The 21,184-nt window shown below is 30.6% G+C and overlaps 1 protein-coding gene across 3 annotated transcripts in view; it reads right to left on the reverse strand.

The window, feature by feature from the left end:
• Set2 (SET domain containing 2) overlaps positions 1 to 21,184 on the reverse strand; it is a 136,726-nt gene that overhangs the window by 16,002 nt on the left and 99,540 nt on the right. For all 3 annotated transcript variants that reach the window (XM_076495673.1, XM_076495675.1, XM_076495674.1), the window contains exons 15-17: positions 18,200 to 18,609; positions 5,634 to 5,801; positions 2,824 to 2,993 (exon numbers count right to left, since the gene is read on the reverse strand). In XM_076495673.1, coding sequence (XP_076351788.1) covers positions 2,824 to 2,993; positions 5,634 to 5,801; positions 18,200 to 18,609 — 748 coding nt within the window. The remainder of the gene's footprint in view (positions 1 to 2,823; positions 2,994 to 5,633; positions 5,802 to 18,199; positions 18,610 to 21,184) is intronic.

Here is a 21,184-nt window from a genome sequence, read left to right on the forward strand (position 1 = left end):
AGTGTATTTAATATAATTGAAGCAGATGCATATCTAGGGAAAAAGAGGTTACATCCTGCAAGTTTTTTAGGCATTAATAATTGTATAAGTAAGCATGGGAATAGGGAGGTTAAATTCCCATCACACCCTTCCATATATATATTTTTAATAACCATATTACTTAATATTGTATAAGCAGACGCAAAGATGCAAATCTAGAGATACTCCATTTGTTTCAGAAATTAATAAAAAAAAACATTCTTACACAACCACATAGAATCAAAAAGCTAATATTAGATGTCAGTTTTTTTTTATTAGTCTATTAATTACTGAAAAAAACTGTTTTTCAGGTTTTCTAAAGCCAACACAATTGGAATTAATAGCAAACCAGTTATGGCTTTCAGCCTCTAACAGATAACTTCTAAACAAATACATTAATGTGAACATCATTCCTTGGTGAACTAATGCACCCATTGGCACCTCTTAATATTTGTAACATGTTCCAATCACTATTAGTGCTGTTGAGCTAACCATTAGTCGTGCACTAATCAGTCATGGCAACAACACTTCCTTCTTGTGGTGAATCTAACAGGTTTCCTTGATTTTGTTTCTTCTGACAATGGTGACAATCTTTTTTTTCCCCATTTTTTGCCAGCATTATTTTTATAAGTAGCTCCAGTTGAGTTACGTTGAATTTTTTGCTGTTGCTTGTTGATGATGGAATTGCACTTCTTTACAATGTACCCTGTTTTATAACAAATATGATATGCTTTATCCCACTTGTCTGTTAATCTCCTGTCACCTTTGATAGACTCCTGCTTCTGGTTAGCCACCACTGGTTTCAACTTTAACTGGATATTCTTGGACTTACCAGTTACACTACCTAGATGGGCTTCCATATATTGTTCTGCCAACTTGATCACCTCTTCCATGTATTTTGAAGCTCTCTCCCTTAGGAACAGTGAAAAGTCATCTGAGCACATGCTCATGAACTGTTCATGTATTAGTACGGCTGCCAGTTCCTCAAAACTATTGTCACACTTCATCATGTTAGTCAATCTTGTCAAGTATTGTTGTAGATGTGCCACAAACTGAAATACAGTTTCTCCATTGTCAGTTTAACTTCTCTGAACTTCAAATGAAAATCTTATTCAGTAAGTTTATATCATTCCAGTAATGTCACTTTTAATATGTCATAGTACATGGCATCTTCTGACATTGTGCCTGCTTACACTTGTAGTCTTTCTCTTGTTGAAGTGAGATGAGACAGACTGCTCAGTTCTCACTTCAGGCAAATCTTTTATATCTCTCCAGGAAAACATCCATGTCATCTTTCTTTTCATTAGATCTGGCCAGCTTGGGTCAACTGGCCCTGACCACATTGTCACTCTTGAGTCCTTCATTTTTCTACTGAGAAAGCTTTGCAACCTCAGTTTGTACTCTCATTCTCCCATTTCTAATATCTTCTCTCTCTCTCTCTTTTTCTTCTTTCTCAATTTTTGTTCTGATTCTTGTTTTCTCTATTTCCCATTTTTCTTTTAGTCTTTCTTAATCTCTTCTCTGTTTCTCCTTCTCTCTCTTCTGTTACCTACCACACTCTCTCTCCAGACCTTGTTGTTTAAGAAACTCTTGTAGTTCACTGTTTTTTAACCCAAGACAATCCACTTATCAAAATCTGTTGACATAGTTTTAATCTCTGCACTGTTTTCACAACCACTACAATTGTGCATATATATTGGCCTACTTATTCCCACTGTGGTTCATGTCTTCTTTAACTGTCATTTTCCATTGCAAAATAATGGCTGGCTCACCAAATATCATGGTTTTAAATATATGTGTGAGCTGGAATTCGTCTACAGTAGGTATCTGCGACTTATTGACAGTAAATTCAAACAATAAACAGACAGCACACAATTTCATTATTTTGATTATTACAGAACACTACTTTAAAGGAGAAGAAATAGCTACTCTTATATCATGCTTTAGTGGAAAATTAAAGATCACATATGAAATAAAAATTATTTATAAGTGGTCTGAAAAAAAATGAAATGGTTCAGTTTGTTTTTCTCAGGAAATATGAGTTTGCAATAAAATAAATTGAGATATGTTGATATTTTAGTTTAATTTCAATTTATGTGATGTGTAATTTTATAAGACAATATAGGTCAAAATTTACCTGTAGTAGAATTTTATCCCTAAGTCTTTGTTTTTTTTTGAATTTCGCACAAAGCTACTCGAGGGCTATCTGTGCTAGCCGTCCCTAATTTAGCAGTGTAAGACTAGAGGGAAGGCAGCTAGTCATCACCACCCACCGCCAACTCTTGGGCTACTCTTTTACCAACTAATAGTGGGATTGACAGTCACATTATAATGCCCCCACGGCTGGAAGGGCGAACATGTTTAGCGCGACTCGGCAAACCCGCGACCCTCAGATTACGAAGCGCACGCTTTAACGCGCTAGGCCATGCCATATCCCTAAGTCAATTACTATTAAACAATTATAATAATAAAGCAGTACTATTCTTGCCTCTCCATCAAGTAAGTTGAAACTGTATTTTGTCAGATGAACTTAACAACAATTAATAATAGACAGATAATCTAATGGTACCTTTCTTTATTTATTATAGATGTACAATGACTGAAACCCAATAACTTGAGCACTTTTGGAAGGTAAACCTTTTTCCTTCATTCTGGAAGAAGGCACTTCCAAAAGCACTCAAACTGTCAGGTTTCACATTTTGGAATATACTTTTTATTATCATAACTAATTATGTATCACATGCACAGAATAGCTTTGTTTCTGAAAGTCAGGGAAATATATTAAATCATATCCAAAACACAAACTTTGTTATAGCATGGTAGTAGTAAATGTTTCCATCTTTATCCTTTGCAGTTTTCCAGTTAGGAGGCAGAACTACTGGCTTAGGTGGTGATGGAGGGAATCCAATATGGTCTTCCACAGCTGAGGTTGAAACTAGGTGTACTACAGGGTTGGGATTATGATGAATATGAACCTGGAAAATATATTTTGCACTTGATATTTTCCTTACTTGTTAATTTTATAATTATTTTAAATAAACAAACAGTATCTTTCTTCTTTTTTAGCATTCTGGACAAATGCTTGAGAGATATAATTCTATACTCACCAGTGTTGCAAATAATTTTTGCCACAATCACTGCAGTACTGATCAAATTTTGTCTATATCAGTATCTGCTAAAAGATGTCAGGAATTCAATAATGTGGAAAAGCATCTGTATGCTGGCTTATGTAGCAAATTTAATCACTTGTAGAAATCTGAATGTGTCAACATTATCTTACTATGTACCTGGCCTTAAGAAAGTACTAAAAAAACACACACAATTTAAAAACGTGAATTTCTACTGCTCATAGTTCTCTCTGTATGGTTGTGAAAGCCTCATCCTTCTTCTGTTTTAAGCACTGTCTCACATTTTAATAGCAGTACTGGGTCTGACAATAAAATTCTCATTAAACAATCTAACTTTCCAGTCTTCAGAAAGCAACTGAACTTCATCTTGAGTTTGTTTTCTGCAGAAAAGGCTTTTTCAAAACCAATCCTTGTTATCCAAAAGCATAAAGCTATTTGACACAATTTTGATATGAAGGAAATTGATCACTGTGCAGTTTAATAACCCTTTTACATATGGCAAAATAAAAAGAAACAACTGAAAACATATTTCAAAAAATAACAGAGGTTTAAAATGTGGATACAAGTAGCTTCACAGTAAATACAGAAAAAGAAAGAACTATGTTAGTTAACTTATTTCATGTTTTTCAACCATTATTTTGATTACTCTTGGATGACATCTTTAATAGCTATGGAATTAAGTGTATTATTTATGTAGAAATCTAAATATAAAATACAGGTTATTAAAGAAAAATCTCTTGATGTTCATTTAAGAGGTTCAAGAGATTATGCAAATAAAATTTGGAAACTACAAAATGAAAATAAATACAATTTACCATGAAATTCACTTTTCATGCAAATACCTGCTGGCCAAAATCTTAAGACCAACAAACATAAAGAAAAAATATGCATTTTGCATTGTTAGATTCAACCACTTATTCGAGTAGAGCTTCAAAAGATGAAAATAAGAACAGGAAAATTAAAAAACTTTTTTAGCATTTAATAGGGAAAATGTTTACCAATTAATGCTTCGTTTCAGTATGGTCTTAAACTTTTGACCAGCTAGTATTTAGGCTAATTTCATGGTGTTCACATTTTCCCTATTAAGTGCTGAAAAGTTTTTTTTATTCTTATTTTCCCTTTTCTTTCAAAGCTCTACTCAAATAAGTGGTTGAGCCTAACAATGCAAAATGCATATTTTTTCTTTATCTTCATTGGCCATAAAATTTTGGCCAGCAGCATATATATATATAAAATATGATTTTTGGTGTACAAAAATGTTTACTGAGATATTTCCAATTTTCATGAAGATACATTCTATTTTTAAGTTAGATAACTTTTAGTGATGTCAGATATTTATCAACATAACATGAATAGCAGTGTAGGTTATAACTGTGCTGATGTTTCTCAATTGGGTATGTTAATATCATATTTATAATAGTGATCAGATAACTTATATACCCTCTTGAAAGTAAAAATACTGAAACAAATAAAATCTGTGTAAGTCTCATGATCAGAAAATAAGAAAAATATATGTATTTTTTAAAACCAAAACATTAAGTAAATTCAAGTTAAAAGACTGCTGTTTTATACAGTGCAAAATATAATAGTTTAACAAAAATTTTACTTAATAAGTTGTGGAATCTAAATGCTTGGATTATTTTGGTAAAGAAACACATCAAACACTTGTTATAAGTGGATCTACTCAAACCTAACACTTTATATAAGTAGTGTGTTTCAGAATACAGTAATTTAGACTTTGCTCTTTCTTATTTAAATGGATGATATGATAGGAACACAAGTAGTAAAGTTTGTGGATCACATTAATCTCATGGGTATTTCTAGATGTATTAATGTATTATAGATTGAACTGGAGTAATTAGCTACCTAGACAAATATCTGACAAGTGATGATGCACTTTGTTTACCATGGAATAACACATCTGATAGAAATGGAAATTGCCATTAGCAGCAGTGAAAGCTGGTATTAAAAAAAAATTAAAAGAGGAATTATTAATTTCTTAAAAATTCAATGATTGATTTAAATTTTTGTTTTTGTCAAAGGTAAATACACAGAGACAAATTTGAAGGACCAAATGATCCCTCATTGTGCATACATGGTGAGAAAAAAGAAACTATTTATTGTTGTACATACTTTTATTTAAAGACATACCAAGGTACCACTGATAATGAAAACTCTGAAAAACACAGAAGTTTACCTATTAATATGTTAAGTAGTACAGCTTAATAAGTTAAAGTATAGTGTAAATGGGATTTAATATTACAGATTTTACAAACTGAAAAAATCAAGAAACTGTTTTCACATGAGGATTATTTTATTGAAACTTCTGTAATATGGCTTTATCATTCAGTTCAGTCCCATTTCTAAAGAAAAAAACAACTGATAATGTTCATGTTGTGATAGATGTAATTTTAAAAACAGATGATTTGGTATTATACAAGATTTAAGTAAACACTGTATTGCAGTCTACAAGTATTTTATACTTACAGAACTGTCAGGTACAGCAGGATGTACAGGAGGAGTTGGATGGACATAATAAGCTGGCTGACCATCAGGAGTAATATAGTGGCTACGATTCTGTAAAAATGAAGTTTGATGAGGCATGCTTATGCTAGAATTAGGTAAAAGTGGTTGTACTGGATCCACATATGTGACCTGAAAAGGAAAAAAAATTTATAATTAAAACATAAATACTTTTATAAATACAAGAGTACAAGAATATATATTAAACTATCCTTTACACTGTGGGGTCCCAAGAAAAACAGAACATGCAGAGTCCCTAATAGTATTCTGCAATAAACAAATGTGATGGTAACATTACAAGAGAACGATGTGGTACATCCATTAATAGGTCAACTATATGATTTTTATAGTTTTATCAATAAGAATTATTCATAAAAGCATCTAACCAGATTTACCATAGTAAGGAGCATAAGCAGATGCCTAAAGGCCAGTTCTGGGTATGAAACCTCTCTTGAACCCTGGCAGTGTATTTACAGAAAATTAAAACTATCAGACCTAGTATTTAAATTGAAATTTTAGTGTATCCCAATAGTCATTTATATTTTACAAATATCTTCAGCAGTTAAATGTATATTACACTCAAGAGAATAATCATCCACTTATTCCTTTAACAAAATCAACAATCAAGCTAAAAACAGAAGAGTTAAAAAAACATGAGCAAATATCTTCTAAAAATACTATTTAAAACAGTATAAGTCTCAATCATACATTTTCTTCAGATGGTGGTTTTACAGTAAATGTTACTTGTATGGAACTGAGTGACTGATGGAACTTGCTAATAAACTGTCAGACTTATTATTTAACTTCACTCAACTAATTGATTATATACAATTATTACAAAAAGAGAGGGTAAACAAACAAACAAAACTTTAATTTTAAATTTGTGATGGGCAGAGCACAGATAACCAACTTACAGTTTTGTGCTTAACATCAATCCTACATAATGGCAATAATTGGATGTGTTGAAAAATCACAAACAGTAATAATAGAAACCTCAAATTCTGATTACTTTATTATTTTTGTAAGTTGTGACATTCACCAATATTTTAATAGATTAAAACAGTAATGAAAAAACATAATGACAATATTTGGAATAATGGGAAATAATGAATTCAATTATCTGATTTTTTCCTGACGTTAGCGCTAAATAATTCAGGTAGGTCAAAGTGCATGCCACAACTTCTTGCTTTAACAAAACTTAAAAAACCTCATTTTCAATGTATATCAGAAAATTTGACATCAAAATGTACTTTATTACACAAGTTGAAAATTATCTATGATTTAATTTCATAATTTCTTAATGAAACATTTAAGTAATTTCTGAATATGCACTTGTAAGTTATGACATAAAAGCACTGATATTTTGTTCCTAAATTATTTGTCTTCCCTTATAAGAACTAAAGATTGTTTAACAAATTAGAACCACTTACTATTGATATTCACACAAGCCAGACTATAAAATTTCAACTTTTTTGTCTCTAGCTTTATGATATATTGTTATGTTTTTAAATCCATACTGACATGCTGCTTTCACATCCTCTATCTTTTAAGAAATGTCTATGATTCTCCTTGAGATTACTACTGGACCTGCTTATAACTAACAGAAAGAGCAAACTCTACACTACTTAATTCAGCAAACTGTTTTGTTTAATGATAAAAGCCAATAATTTGTCATAAGAGACTGATAAGTTTGGACTAAAGCAACAGCACCAGTAAGTTAAGAAATTTTTAAACCTAATCATAGGTCAGTTAAAAAAACAGATAAATTGTAGTAGTTTTGAGATATTCTCATATTGTGTTTCATACATATTTTATGTTTTAATTCAGATTTAAAAGTTACATCAATTCTGTTTGGATCCAACATAGAGAGAGAAAAAGTCTCACTAAATCAAGCTCCCACATACAAAGGAAGTGAAGATTAAATGTGTGTTTTTTTATAACAATGCCACATTGGCCTATCTGCTTAGTCCACTGAACCCTTAATTTTAGCATTGTAAATCTGTAGACTTACTGCTGTACTAGTGGGGACATGAAGGTTAAATAAAGCAATAAATTATTTATTTATTGGTATATACATTTCAATGAAATTAATTAAAATGTAAAAATTACAAACTAATCAGGTTATGCGAGAAAACCTAAGTGAAAAAAAATTTAAATAAGAAAACTTCTGAAGGTATGCAAGTGAGCTGCCACTGTTTGATGTTCTTTGCACTAAGCTTACACCAGGTAATTTACCACTTTGCTGTGTTAGTAAAATGTAACTACAGACCAAGAAAGTAATAAAATTAAGTGAGAACAGATGAAAAAGTGTTATAAGCCTAAACTGTTTTTTATAAACGATTGTAATTATGTGTTACTATCTGCAGTCACAAACAAAATGTATTTTTGATTTTGTATTTTTCAAATTTAATTATGGATGATTCTGCTCCAGTTATTGCTCTTGTAGAGAAAAAAGATAAGGAATAAAGTTTTGTTTAAAAAAAAATTTTGATATTTATTTAACAGGTTGTAGATATTTTACAAATGAAATATAAAAACACAAAGATGAAAAATGTATTTTTATCTTTGAATTCAACGATACTGAATTACTGACCCAGTAATGTTTTTTGTAACTTCACAGACAAATCTTTAATAAAGACTTTATCTATAAATATTATTTTTTGTGTACAAGACTTTTAATGTTTACAAAAAGCTTGTCAGAGTTATAATGTATATAGTTGCATTATTACAGGGTAGTTACTTGGTTGGTAAAAATGTCCGAGTCCTTGTATAATGTTAATAAACTTAATTTTAGTTTTGATTATTGGATGGTTGGAATCATAAAATACAGAATTGTTATAAACAGGAATAACTGGAAACACAAATAGACTATTTTCATGATATTAATAGATCTAATCATGACTTTGATTAACTGATTACTTTACATGACACCAGTCAATATAATCAATGTAACTTATTACTACTTGAAGAAAATGTGTAGTAGCAGTAGTTATTACAGTGTATATAAACAATACATATTCCTTCAGAGGTTTGTTTTACAAAGTATATCACAACTAAGATTTCTTTTCTTCATTATGTTAGGAAAACATGTAGTTTCAAAAAAATCAATTGAAGTTAAAAATACAAAACCCTAAAACTGAACATTTTTGAAAGTGTATAAGCACTTTCTTTGGGTAATAGTTATTACCTAATGCCATTACTAAACATGCTAGTTAGTAAAGTATATTATTATAACACAGTTTCTTCACATACACATTACTACAGTAAATATCATTAATAATCATTTGTTTCACATACTAGTTATAACAACACAAGTCACAAGGAAGAAACACTGGTTCCAATACCTTGTTTGATATTGACATGAAAGAGCCTAAGTTAAAAATGTTGCCTGAACAAAATATTGCTAAACTGACTGTTAATGACTCAGAACAAAAGAGGCAAAGTTGCAGATGACCAACCCATTACAGAACAGGAGAAAGAAAGTTGATGAATGTTTCACTTTGTCAAGTGAGGCCCCAAACCACAGAAAAATAATGAAGAATGTCACATTAAACCCAACTAGTTGGTTTTGACACCGGAAAATCAGCAGATATAAAGTAGAAAGAGGCCTGGGAAGGTAAGCCATAATCAGATGGAAGAAAACTGACAAAATGGTTTCAACTATTGTAGAAGAAAGGCAAGCAATATCAAAAAAGGTAGGACAGATTCCAACCCCTAGGGTTTCTCACAGACTAAATTAATTATGTATAAATTATAAAGAATTAAGAAAATGAAATAGCTGATACAAAGTGTGCAATGAAACAAACATATGTATCAGATATCATGTGCTGAAAAAATGAAGATATTTAACCTAATTATTAATTTACCCATAATATAAACTTCAGGTAAACCAAAAATGTTTGTGTTTGTTTTTTGAATTTTGCACAAAGCTACTCCAGGGCTATCTGTGCTAGCTGTCCCTAATTTACCAGTGTAAGACTAGAAGGAAGGCAGCTAGGCATCACCACCCACCACCAACTCTTGGGCTACTCTTTTACCAATGAATAGTGGGATTGACCATCACATTATAACACCCCATGGCTGAAAAGGCAAGCATGACTGGTGCAATGGGGATGTGAACCCGCAACCCCCAGATTATGAGTCCCATGCCTTAACCCACCTGGCCATGCTGGACCTAAACCAAAAATAACAAGAAACTTGTTAAGCCTAATCAAACTATCACAAAGCTCTAACTCAAAAATCCTAACCTAATAATAATAATTAGAACATTTGGAGAAGTTTGTGCAGTCTTCAGACTCCAGAAGTCCACACAAATAAACTTAATATGAAGTATAAATTATACATAATAAAGAAAATCAAACAGGTGTTACATTTGATGTGATATTTTGATGAAAAAAAAAATAATAGTTAACTCAATATCAGCAAGATGAATTGTAAGTAATCCTTAAATAATAAAGACCCATGAGAATCCTAATCTAACATTAAAGGACAAAGGATACTATTAAGCTCTAAGTTTAAACCTAAATGTAATTATGAGTATTCACCAATCTACCTAAATCTATGTCATTGAGCCCAAATAACTACAGATAAAAATACTCAAAAACAATAGTGGAATAACACCTTATCGTTCCAAAATTAGTGAACTGTATTTGAAAATGTTTGGGACCCTAAACTCAATTCAATGAGAAACTAAGGGCAGCTTATTGAATGATCAATCCCCCAACAAAGTAAAACTGAAAATTCTCCAGTCAAGGACAGCCACCTGAAGCCAGTGTAAATATGCTGATAGAAGATATACCCTTCAAAGTATTAATTCAAAATTAATATCCAAAATGAATAACCAAGGACAACTGTATTGGCAGAAAAATTAAAAAGTAGAAAATAATTTGTAATGACTAGGTAGAAATATAAAACAATTACACTTTAGAGTAGTCACAAATATCAGTTAAATTATGTGAATTGAGAGGTGTATGGGAGTGAAAGGCTTGTAAAATGTTTTTTTTTTTTTTCTGCAAATAGAGGGAAACACTGAAGGAGAATGACTATGTATGTGAGTAGAAGTAAAGAACCTCATGGGAAGTGTTTTTTTTCAAGGAGGTTCCCAAGGAGCTATTAATTCATGATATAGATAGTGAAAGAGAAAAAGACATTATTTAAATGAAATGTTTTATAAGTTATTGTTGATTCCATAACAGTAGGTCTAATTAGCCATTATTATGCTGAAAATAGCATCAATATCTTCCTAAGCCTTCTGTGGTCTTACTTCCAGTTATTAACAGAGCAAACAGAAAATGCATATGAATATTTTGAATCAAAATACTATAACTGTTTTGAAGTGTTAACTGAAAGATGAAATTCTCCACTGAAAAGCAATTCACATTCCAATTTTGAAGAGGTCCCAATTCCACTTTGGCTTATGCATTAAATAAAAGTCTTCAAGTTAGATGAGATATCTTAAAATGTTTGCATTGCATCAGCTGAGTATTCATTAAGCTAAGCCTGATAAAGAACTTCATGTGGAGGACATTAACTTGAGAAAACTGAATGACCTTACTGTTTTTAGCATCAAAAGTGAACTGACATGAAAAATTAATTTTAGTTATATCATACATGTTTAGACTTATGAAGGCAAACAAAACCATATACTAGGACTTTAATATTACTTTATAATCAGAAATGTGTTTAAGCAAACACTCTTCTGGTCATATGACATGTGGCAAATAGTGGATAAGAATGTACAGAATCTTTGAACATAAGATGGCTTTCAGCATACAAGGAAATACCTAAACAAAGAATTTGTGAGAATATACTGTCTAATTCTAAATATGTGAGCCAAAGCAGCAATATAACTATAATATGTAATCTCATCTAAATTATTTTGTGAATTTTGTTTTCAAATACAGGAGTGATTTAATAATCTATTTTCAGTTTAATGTGCGAATGAATAATAAAATCTTAACACAAAGGAGATACGAGTTTAATTCTGTGATATGTATCGGCTCCATAACATAATAATGACAGTTCTTAAACTTCACAGACTAACCATTTATGAATTGGTTCAAGCATGATGATTAACTGGTTAGACAAATTTCAAACTTTGGCATCTCTAACAGAAAGTAACACCTCAGGCTGAATTTAGCATAGGACTACAAACAGATTTAACTTGTTCCATCTAGAACTTAAAAAATGAAAGAAACTGTGAAGAAAAAATATACACTACATGAAAGTAAAGCATGTAATATTAGAATACCATAATAAATTATGTCACCACTAGATATTTATTTTGGATACATTGTAGCATATTTTTATGAAACATTAAGTTCTAGATGTTAACTGTTATAGTAACTGTCAATAAAACACTCCAGTTTCAAATATTAGTATCACAGTACATTTCACACATCTAGACTTTAGTTTTAAATAGTAATATTCTACATGTTGCTACTACTGAGATTATGATATTAGTCATACTATGGATATCAATTATTATACTACAAGACTATTAACATCACACATTATAACATTTTGGAACAACATGGGGTTTCTACTGGTCCATCTCAGCTGTTCTACATTGTAAACAGAATTAACTTAAAAAAACAAAACCAACAAAGCCTGCCCTTATAATTCATACAGTTATCCAACTTTTTCTTAAACTCAGTCAAATGTACTGCCTCTACAATATCTGAAGGCAATCCATTCCAAAGGCCAACCACCCTGTTAAAAAAAAAAAATGTCTTAGCTTAAGATGACTCCTACCCTGCCAAAAGTTATACTTGTGTTTCCTAGTACTATTATTCTCTTTGTTAAATATGAAAAACTATCAATTCAATTAAAAATTTTAAACAACTCAATTAAATTCCTTCTTTTAATTTTTTATGAGAAAACAAATTGAGAGATTTCAGCCTCCTCTCATACAATGATCCATCCATCCATATATTCTAGTAACCTTTTGCTGAACTCTAACAATTCAATGTCTCTTATTAGGTAAGGAGACCAAGACTGAACATAATATTTCAAATGTGTCCCAACCAGTGACCTGTATAATGAAGTTATAACCTCTTCAGATTTGTATTCATTATTTCTGTAAACATAACCAAAAATACAGGGTGTTTGGAAAGTCACTGTGCAGTTTTGTAATCAGCATTCATTAAGTCTATTTCAAGCCAGCAACAGATAGCAGTGTTTATAAACAAAATAAGAAGGATCCAGGCCTGTATTGATGCCAACGGGGGTCCCTTTCAACATTGTTTATAATTGTTATTCATACTTACCTCCTGTATTCTATATTGAAACATGTCTGTTAATAAATATACAAGTGCACAGTGATTTTCCAAACACCCTGTACTATTTGTCCCACTACTAATTACAATACACTGCTCAGATGGCTTTAGAAACTGATCGACTGTGACAAGATTCTTTTCTTTCATGATACTGTTAAGGTTATTCCCATCCATTAATACTTATAATTCAAATTATAATAACCCACATGCATTATCTTGCATTTATTATAATTAAAATCCATATACTATTTACTTGCCCTCCTCAATAAATGATCTAAATCCTTTTTTTAAGCAGCAGTAGCCACTTCATAACCAGCAACACCATATCATCTGCACTTTTAAGTAATATAATGATTTAAATAAAAAGAACAAAGGTCCTATGCCTGAGTCCTAAGATACATCACTTGTAACATTAATCCAGTTTGATTGAACTCCATTTGTAACAAACCTCTGTTTTCTTCCATTAAGCCACTTTTCTATCCAATTTCCTAACTTATCCCCTATACCTCTAGAGATAATTTTGTTTACAAGCCTTTTATATGGCACTTTGTCAAATGATTCCTGAAAATCCAGATACACCACATAATATCTACTTTATACCCTCATATCTACTTAAGCAGTAACCTTCTGAAAGAAAGTGAAGAGATCTAAAAGCAAAATTTTCCCTTAATGAAATCATGTTGTCTATCAAATAAAACCCTAAACTTTGTTAAATGACTTTGCAAAGCATATTTTAACAGACTTTTCAAAAGACTTTTTTCACAAGTGATGTGACACTTATAGGTCTATAATTACTGCGACAATTTTTATCACCTCCCTTTAAAAGAGATGTCACGTTAGTACCTGCCCTCTATTCAAGGATTGATAATAAATTAGTACTAAGCGGCTCACATATGCAGTCTTTAACTTCCTTCAAAACTCTTTGGAAATATTATCTGCCCTAGCAGCCTTATTGTTTTTTGAACTTCCCAATTTTGTTTTTTTAACCAGCCTAGAATTAATGTTGTCATCTTGTTCATTTCCATTCATCGATTGTTCAAGATGTAAAATACTGCTTAAACCTTTGTTAGTAAAAAAAACAAATAGAAAGAAAAATTTAATAACCAAGTTATCTCATAATAATCAGACACATCTTCATTTATCATCCTTCAAGTGTTCTAATCTCATTCTAATTTTTTTAAAATTCTTAATGAATTAAACAAACTCATTAGTTTTCACATATCTTTTTCTTTTACATCTTTTTTAGTTTCCTGTTTCATCAACTTTTTGAAATTCTATAATGTTCTTAGTCTCCTGTCATACCAGTCAATTTAAAATTTTTAATTTTATGCTTTTATTTAATTGAACTTTTTGTGAGTCAACATGGTTTTTCACTTGCAGCTACCCTTTTCTTTCCACAAGGAATATGTTTACCTTAAATTTTCAAACATTTATCTTTAAAATTTCAAGCTGGCCAATTCATAACAGTTAACCCTTGTTTGTTCCCTTCAAAATCTGCTTTCTATCACTATCACCTAACTCCATATGCAGTTAAACATCAAATTTAATGGAGAAATAATCACTTGCACCTAGATATTCCCAAATTTCTACCTTGTTGATCATTTCTATGTTTGAAGTGAACAAAAAATTTAAAATGGAATTGTTTCCAGTAGATTTCTTGACTAATTGGTAAGAAAAGCCATTCTGAGTAATTTCTCCATACTTTTCTCCCTCATGGTTTGGTGATTTGTAATAAAATCCCACAAAAAGTATTTTCCCTTTGTATCTGCTAATAGAAATCCAAATGGATCTAATCTCCTTGTTATTATCTTTAATAACCTCAACTTCAACAGGATGTAACTCACATTGTTACATATTAAGCTCCCCCTCTTTAATACACTAGCCCTATTCGATATCATATAATTCTGTATTTCAAAGAAACTTCTGTCATCGAAATCAACATTTAATCAGTTTCAGTTATTTCCATCACACCAAAATTCTCCATTCCCATCAATGCTCTAGTCATCTATTCATTATACTTTGTAATGGATTTACTTTTATATATCTAATATCTACATTTGTTTTAGTTTAATATACATTAAGAAATGCATGTAATTTATATTGTTAAATGTGTATTGCAAGAGTGTCATTGATTCTTTAAATTTGTGTAAGATTTTCAAGCATAAGAATCAACAATGTACAGTGTGTGTATGTAAAATACTAGTGACTGCCAGTATTATAGTCTCTTTACATGCTGATTTGCTAGAGTTACTATGCTATAAACCTCAGAAGCTATAACTGCAATAAATGCCTATTAATTGGAAAACTACAGATATTTGATCATGAATGTTGATAGATTTTGACCTTCACAAGCCATTTAACTTCAATGAATTTATGCTGGATGTTAGTATTTCTATACTGACATTAGCTATCTCATTGGAAAAAAAAGCTTGTAGCTTGTAAACAGCATGAGACCAGCCAAAAATATCTAGCAACTACGCAAAGTATAACATCAACTCAAAACTGATTTACTTATCATGAACAATCACTAATATATTCAGTTCCACACCAGATAAGAGGAGACTGATTATTGCTTGTAAGCTTATGAAACTTTTATAAAAAAAACAACAACATCTGTTATAAGCATTATTATAAACTGTATTGTTATTTGTTTATTACAGTATATGTGTTAAGATAGATACTTGTGTGTATCAATCTTGTTGGCAAATATTATAAATTTGATACATTTCAAGATTCAATTAACTTCTGAGTTCAAATTCCAACTTCAAACTATTTGAAATTGTAATATGAAACACAATAAACTGGAAAATTGTCTGAGACAAATTACAATGCGTAACAACTTCTAGTAGTACAATAGTAACAATTAAGCTTATTCTTATAACAGTTTGCCCCTAAAGAAGAAAGATCCATTTTTAAAAAGTGCTTGGATTATCGGGTTTTTATTTCATTCCTTATAACTACTACTATTCTCATTTCCTATGTTAAACTTTTCTCTGCCTCTTTTTCTATTATTTAGTTTTTTCTGACCCTCACCACTGTCTAGTTCTAGTTTAGAACTTCCATTACAACCAAGTTAATCCATTCCAAATAGCTCCTTTCTTCCACTGAACCATGTCCGACCATCTGCTCATCCTTACGTACTAACTTAAGCCCTGGTACCTTCATCTCCACATTTAATTCCAGGCAGTATCCTGACAAACTTAAGTTACAGCCTTTTCTTTAAATAACTTTATCAACCTTTTGCACTTATTAATTAGCTTCTTTGACTAATCTTTCCCTACATGCATCATAAAATCTGCATCTCTGCTATCCCCCTTAATTATATCCTCCACTTGTGACCCTGGGTAGAATAATCACATTTTTTTCCACATTTACCCTACAGACTATTCTACCCACATGCTTTGTCAAGGAATCACCTACAACCTCTTTAACAACTACACCCTTCTCTTACCCTTTTGATTTTCTTCCTTCAACAGTTCTTAATCTGTAGAAGCCATGGACTGAAATATTTGCTCAACATAATTGGCTCATTACAGTTAAGTTTACTTCTCTCCACTCTAATAAGTACTCTTTCTACTGATGTATCCCTTGCATGTAAATGCTAAAAATCCTCATGCTATTTACCACAGTCTAAACTTCTCTTTGTCTGTTGCTTCTACTTTGATTAGAATAACATCCAACTTCTTTTACACCCTATAAACTTTATACAAAAATTACACACCTTCATTACTAACTCCCTTGAAGTACATGCCAGTCCTGAGTTCCCAAATAAAACCCACTCACTGTATCCATTACACCTAACAAACTGTGAACACTTAACTCCTACACTAACCTTAACCATTGTATATAAACTTATAGCCTAAAAGTAAATACTTAATACCAAATACCAGTAGCCCATTGTTCACACAGTTACTGTAAAGCCTATTGTTTAAGATCTAATAATACCATTTGTTGATTACTGAAGTTTATCTTTAATTATACAGAACTTAGAAAAAGAAGTTAATAATTTAAGAAACTTAATGACTTATTAAACTTTGGTTTCTGGAATTACCAAAGACATTATATCACATGTTACTACCATTAGTTCCAGATATTAGTTTTTACACAACATGCTACAGTTAGATAACAAGCCTTGTAGTACAGTTCACTGCCACACTAGTTTTGAATATTTGTAATTATAGTACATGTAACTACCATATTATATATTATTTATTGTAATATATGTTACTTCAAGACTTAAGATTCAAATATTTACAGAGTGGTTACTGCAGCACATGTCAATATATGTTAATTAAGGCTTTAGACAATAGTAGTTAGTTCATGTTACTCATATAATTTAGTTTAGAGATTAGTGTTTTATTTGTCTAATATCTAATTAATAACCGATGTTAAAAATATTATTGTTGTTTCTAAAGTAGACTAAAACTAGCAAAAAATACTAAACTGTTATTCAGCTTTAACTTTTACACAAGAATTGGTTAAAAATAATTAACTTTAAAAGATTTATGTTAATCAAAATCCACTTACCAAGTTTTAATAATTTTATTTTCATAAAATTCCTTATACAAAACAAGTAGTCTGCAATAATAAACTTTACAGTTGTTAAGAAAAATACTACACATTTGTGCAACTCAATCCTCTGGTTGTTGTATAGATACTCATACAAATGGAAATTAACTTAATCATTTCTTAACTGCACCTTAGAGGAATGTTAAAAACATGGATCAAAACAATGTATCACTGACAAAAATTCTGTATCACAGCTTTTTATAAATATATGCTGCACACCAATGTATATTTTATTCAACCCTCCTTAGGAATTTAATATTGGTCTAAGGCAGTATTTCATGTTGAAATAATTTCAAATGGTCTCAGTTCAATCCATATGTTTCAGTGTACAAATGCACCAAATTCATTTGGAAATGAACTGTAGTTTGTTTTCATGGTTTACTTCTGTGCTATCCTAGCATTCACAAAGACCTTTCAATATTCACATTAAAGTTTTTCAAGTGAAATAGACTTAGTTCTTTTTCCAAACCATTTCTGGGGACTCAGTTTGGTTCCATTCATACAGTTGACAACTTGACTTGCTTACAGGGATTTCAAGTTTCACATTGAATTTAAGCTGGACTTGCCAATTTGCTATAAATTTTAAAAATTCAGCTTCAACTGCCCAACACTATGGTATTTCTTGTATAATCTAATTAATGCGATAATCTAGTTTTCATTACACTTAATATGTGAATGACTTACTGGTGCTGCTACTGAGTTAGCTGGATGGTGATACAACATTCCTCCTTGTTGATAGACTATGTTGCTTGGTTGACTTGGAGAAGACAAAGAAGGAGGTCTGACTGTCATATCTGGTATAGGTGTTATCTCACTAAAATTTCCAGTTGGTGAAAGAAGTGTTGGTGGTTGACTTTGAAGGCCTGTCCTTTCTGAAACTGGAGGGAGCTGTGGAGCTCCTAGGACTGGAACAAATGATTCTTCTGGGACATGAGGAGTCTGTGGAGTTCCTGGTAATGGTATATATGATAACCCAGCTGAAGGACCTCCAACCAACTCAGGACCCAAGGGCTGGATAGGTGTACTACAAACATCCGAGTTTGAAACAAGTGGTGGTTCTATTACTTCTGAATCTTGTCTGCCTGTTAAAACCCCTGTAAACAGTTCCCACAGTGAAAGAATTTCATTTAATACAAGCATTAAAAAATATAATTTAACAGTCTTAGCAACACACATATACACCTTGGATTCTTTCAAGATTTTAATAAGTTATTTTACAGTTACTTAAACTTTTGAAAGTAAATAATGGATACAGTAAATACTGAACTTGTCCAAAGTTTTCAATAAATAAGTTCAACAACACTTAAGCAGAAAGTATTTCAAATTCAAAAATATGTTTACCAAGACCTTTCTACTTCATTATTATCAAACACAATCAGCATTTTAGAAAACCACAAACATTTGTCCACTGTATGGGCTTTACATATTTATCTTAACATTCGTAAATGACTACAACCACAAGTTTAATCTAAGTGCATTTTATGCACAGTTGTGTGTTTGTTCACTTAAACTGTAGAAGCAAACCATAACAAAGTTACTATATATAAATGTCATTTTATGTATACTGAATGCGACTCCGATGTTCGTAGACTAAAGATACATGTAACTGATACATGTGTGTACATTTTTAATGTACATATATGAGATTCATACTATGTGCTGTGGTGGTGATGTTCTTTTTTTCATCTTAGAAACAATTTTGTTTTTCACAGGTATCTAATGAGTTTAGCCTAGAAATCTTTTAATGTTTAGTGTTCATTTTATAGAATATACTGCACTTAAGCAAATGTCTAAAAGCTTTGGAAAAGTAATGATATACATTTGCTTTAACTGATCAAGAATAGCAGAAATATTTTTATGTTTCACTTCTGAATTGAAGTTTTAATTTGTGTTATTAGAAAAATGAAAAATATACTTTATATTTTCAGTTATGGAAAAGCTATGTAAATATAAGATTTTTTTAACGTAGAGATAAAAATCTCCAAATAAACAAAAAAATATTTAAGCAAAATTATCTTCTTTTGCAATATTTCTTAAAACTTGACAACTTTAACTAAAGATTTCATGCATTAGTTACAGTTTAAAATGTAATACAATGATGTAAAACTGCTATATTCTACTTAGACAACCAAATTTCAAGTCACCAAGACTCACACATCAGTAATGGTATAAACCCCAACATTTGTTATTTAAATTAATTCTTATTTGTTACAGTAATTTCAACAACAATTTTCATTATTTTTGACTAAACGTGAATCAGACTATTAACTCTCTCGACATGGGCTCAGCCATATTGACTGACAACTTTGTATTAATTTAAAGTCATTATAGGTTTGATACTACTAATTGTAAGTATAGTATGTATATATCCACAAACTTTAGGCAGACTTTCAGTAAACTTTGCAAATTTTTTAGAGAAGTGTTTGCAATAATAATAATAATAAAATACAAACAAAACTGTCAATGAATAAATATATATATTTAACATTTATTTGTCATATAGCTTTAAACTCACACCAGCAAGCAGTTAATTATGCTTACATTTTATTGCTTATTTGGTCCATTTCGAACTAAAGGGTTACACTGTTAAATTACATTACTCATGAGTTACTCCTTAACTAACCTAAAGATATTTCTTTTTGACACTTCAGTTACTTTTATAATAAAAAATATACAATAAAAAATATAAAATCCTTACCCAGGTTTTGTTTTGTATATTTGTCAGTGACATTTAGCCCTACTTTTTTATGCTAATGATAATAGTACACTAATTAATTTTTATTTCATTAAATAATACACCAAATAATATAAAATAAGAAATGCAAAAAGCAGACAATATCCCATAACTGTCACAATCTTTCTGGCTTTATAACTATGCAATAAGAGCAATTACAAATTCATATATGCTGACTGATATGGGAACAAAACTTGTACTGAAAGAGAAATTGACAATTCTTTGAAATAACAAAATATGCTATGCCATTTGATATATAAAAACCTGAGTTTTCTATTAGTCATAAACAATAAAGATTTAAACATAAGATAAATCTAATAACAAATCCTGAAAGGGAGGTTGTGGTGAGAGAGGTCTGATTTTTTATTTGATGGCCCTGTAATGAGATAGTATTGAAGGTTATAAAAATATGATTTGTCCACACAATGTAACCAAATAAGACTGAAAGCTGTGAAAATTATGCTTTGCCTGAATAATGACAATATTGTAATAAGTAATCACATTAAATTTCATACTTATTGAAGGGGTAATGAATAAATTAATAGATAAAAAAAAGCCTACAGAAAAAAAAAGAAGTTACATTTCTCACACTAGAAAAAATTAAGTATTTTTTAAATGCCTTATGAAATTAAGAACTTAAAAACTTATGAATTATTAGATAAAATTTTATGCTATACTAATCTGTACAACATAAACAAAATATACTTCAATAAAATTTTAAATGTAAGCCACTAAAAACCTTGTGACACAAACAGTAAAGGATGCCATGCAGACAGGGTTAACAGATCACATGCAACAGTAAAGTTAAAGAAAATTCTGTATGGCAGTTGTTGAAGGATCAAAAGAGAATAGAAATACCTTACACACATACATATTATAACCATAAATGTTTAAGCAATAAACAAAACACATTAACATGAAACAAAATATGCTTG

The sequence above is a fragment of the Tachypleus tridentatus genome, chromosome 3 (genome assembly GCF_004210375.1).
Source record: "Tachypleus tridentatus isolate NWPU-2018 chromosome 3, ASM421037v1, whole genome shotgun sequence".
Lineage (NCBI taxonomy): Eukaryota > Metazoa > Arthropoda > Merostomata > Xiphosura > Limulidae > Tachypleus > Tachypleus tridentatus.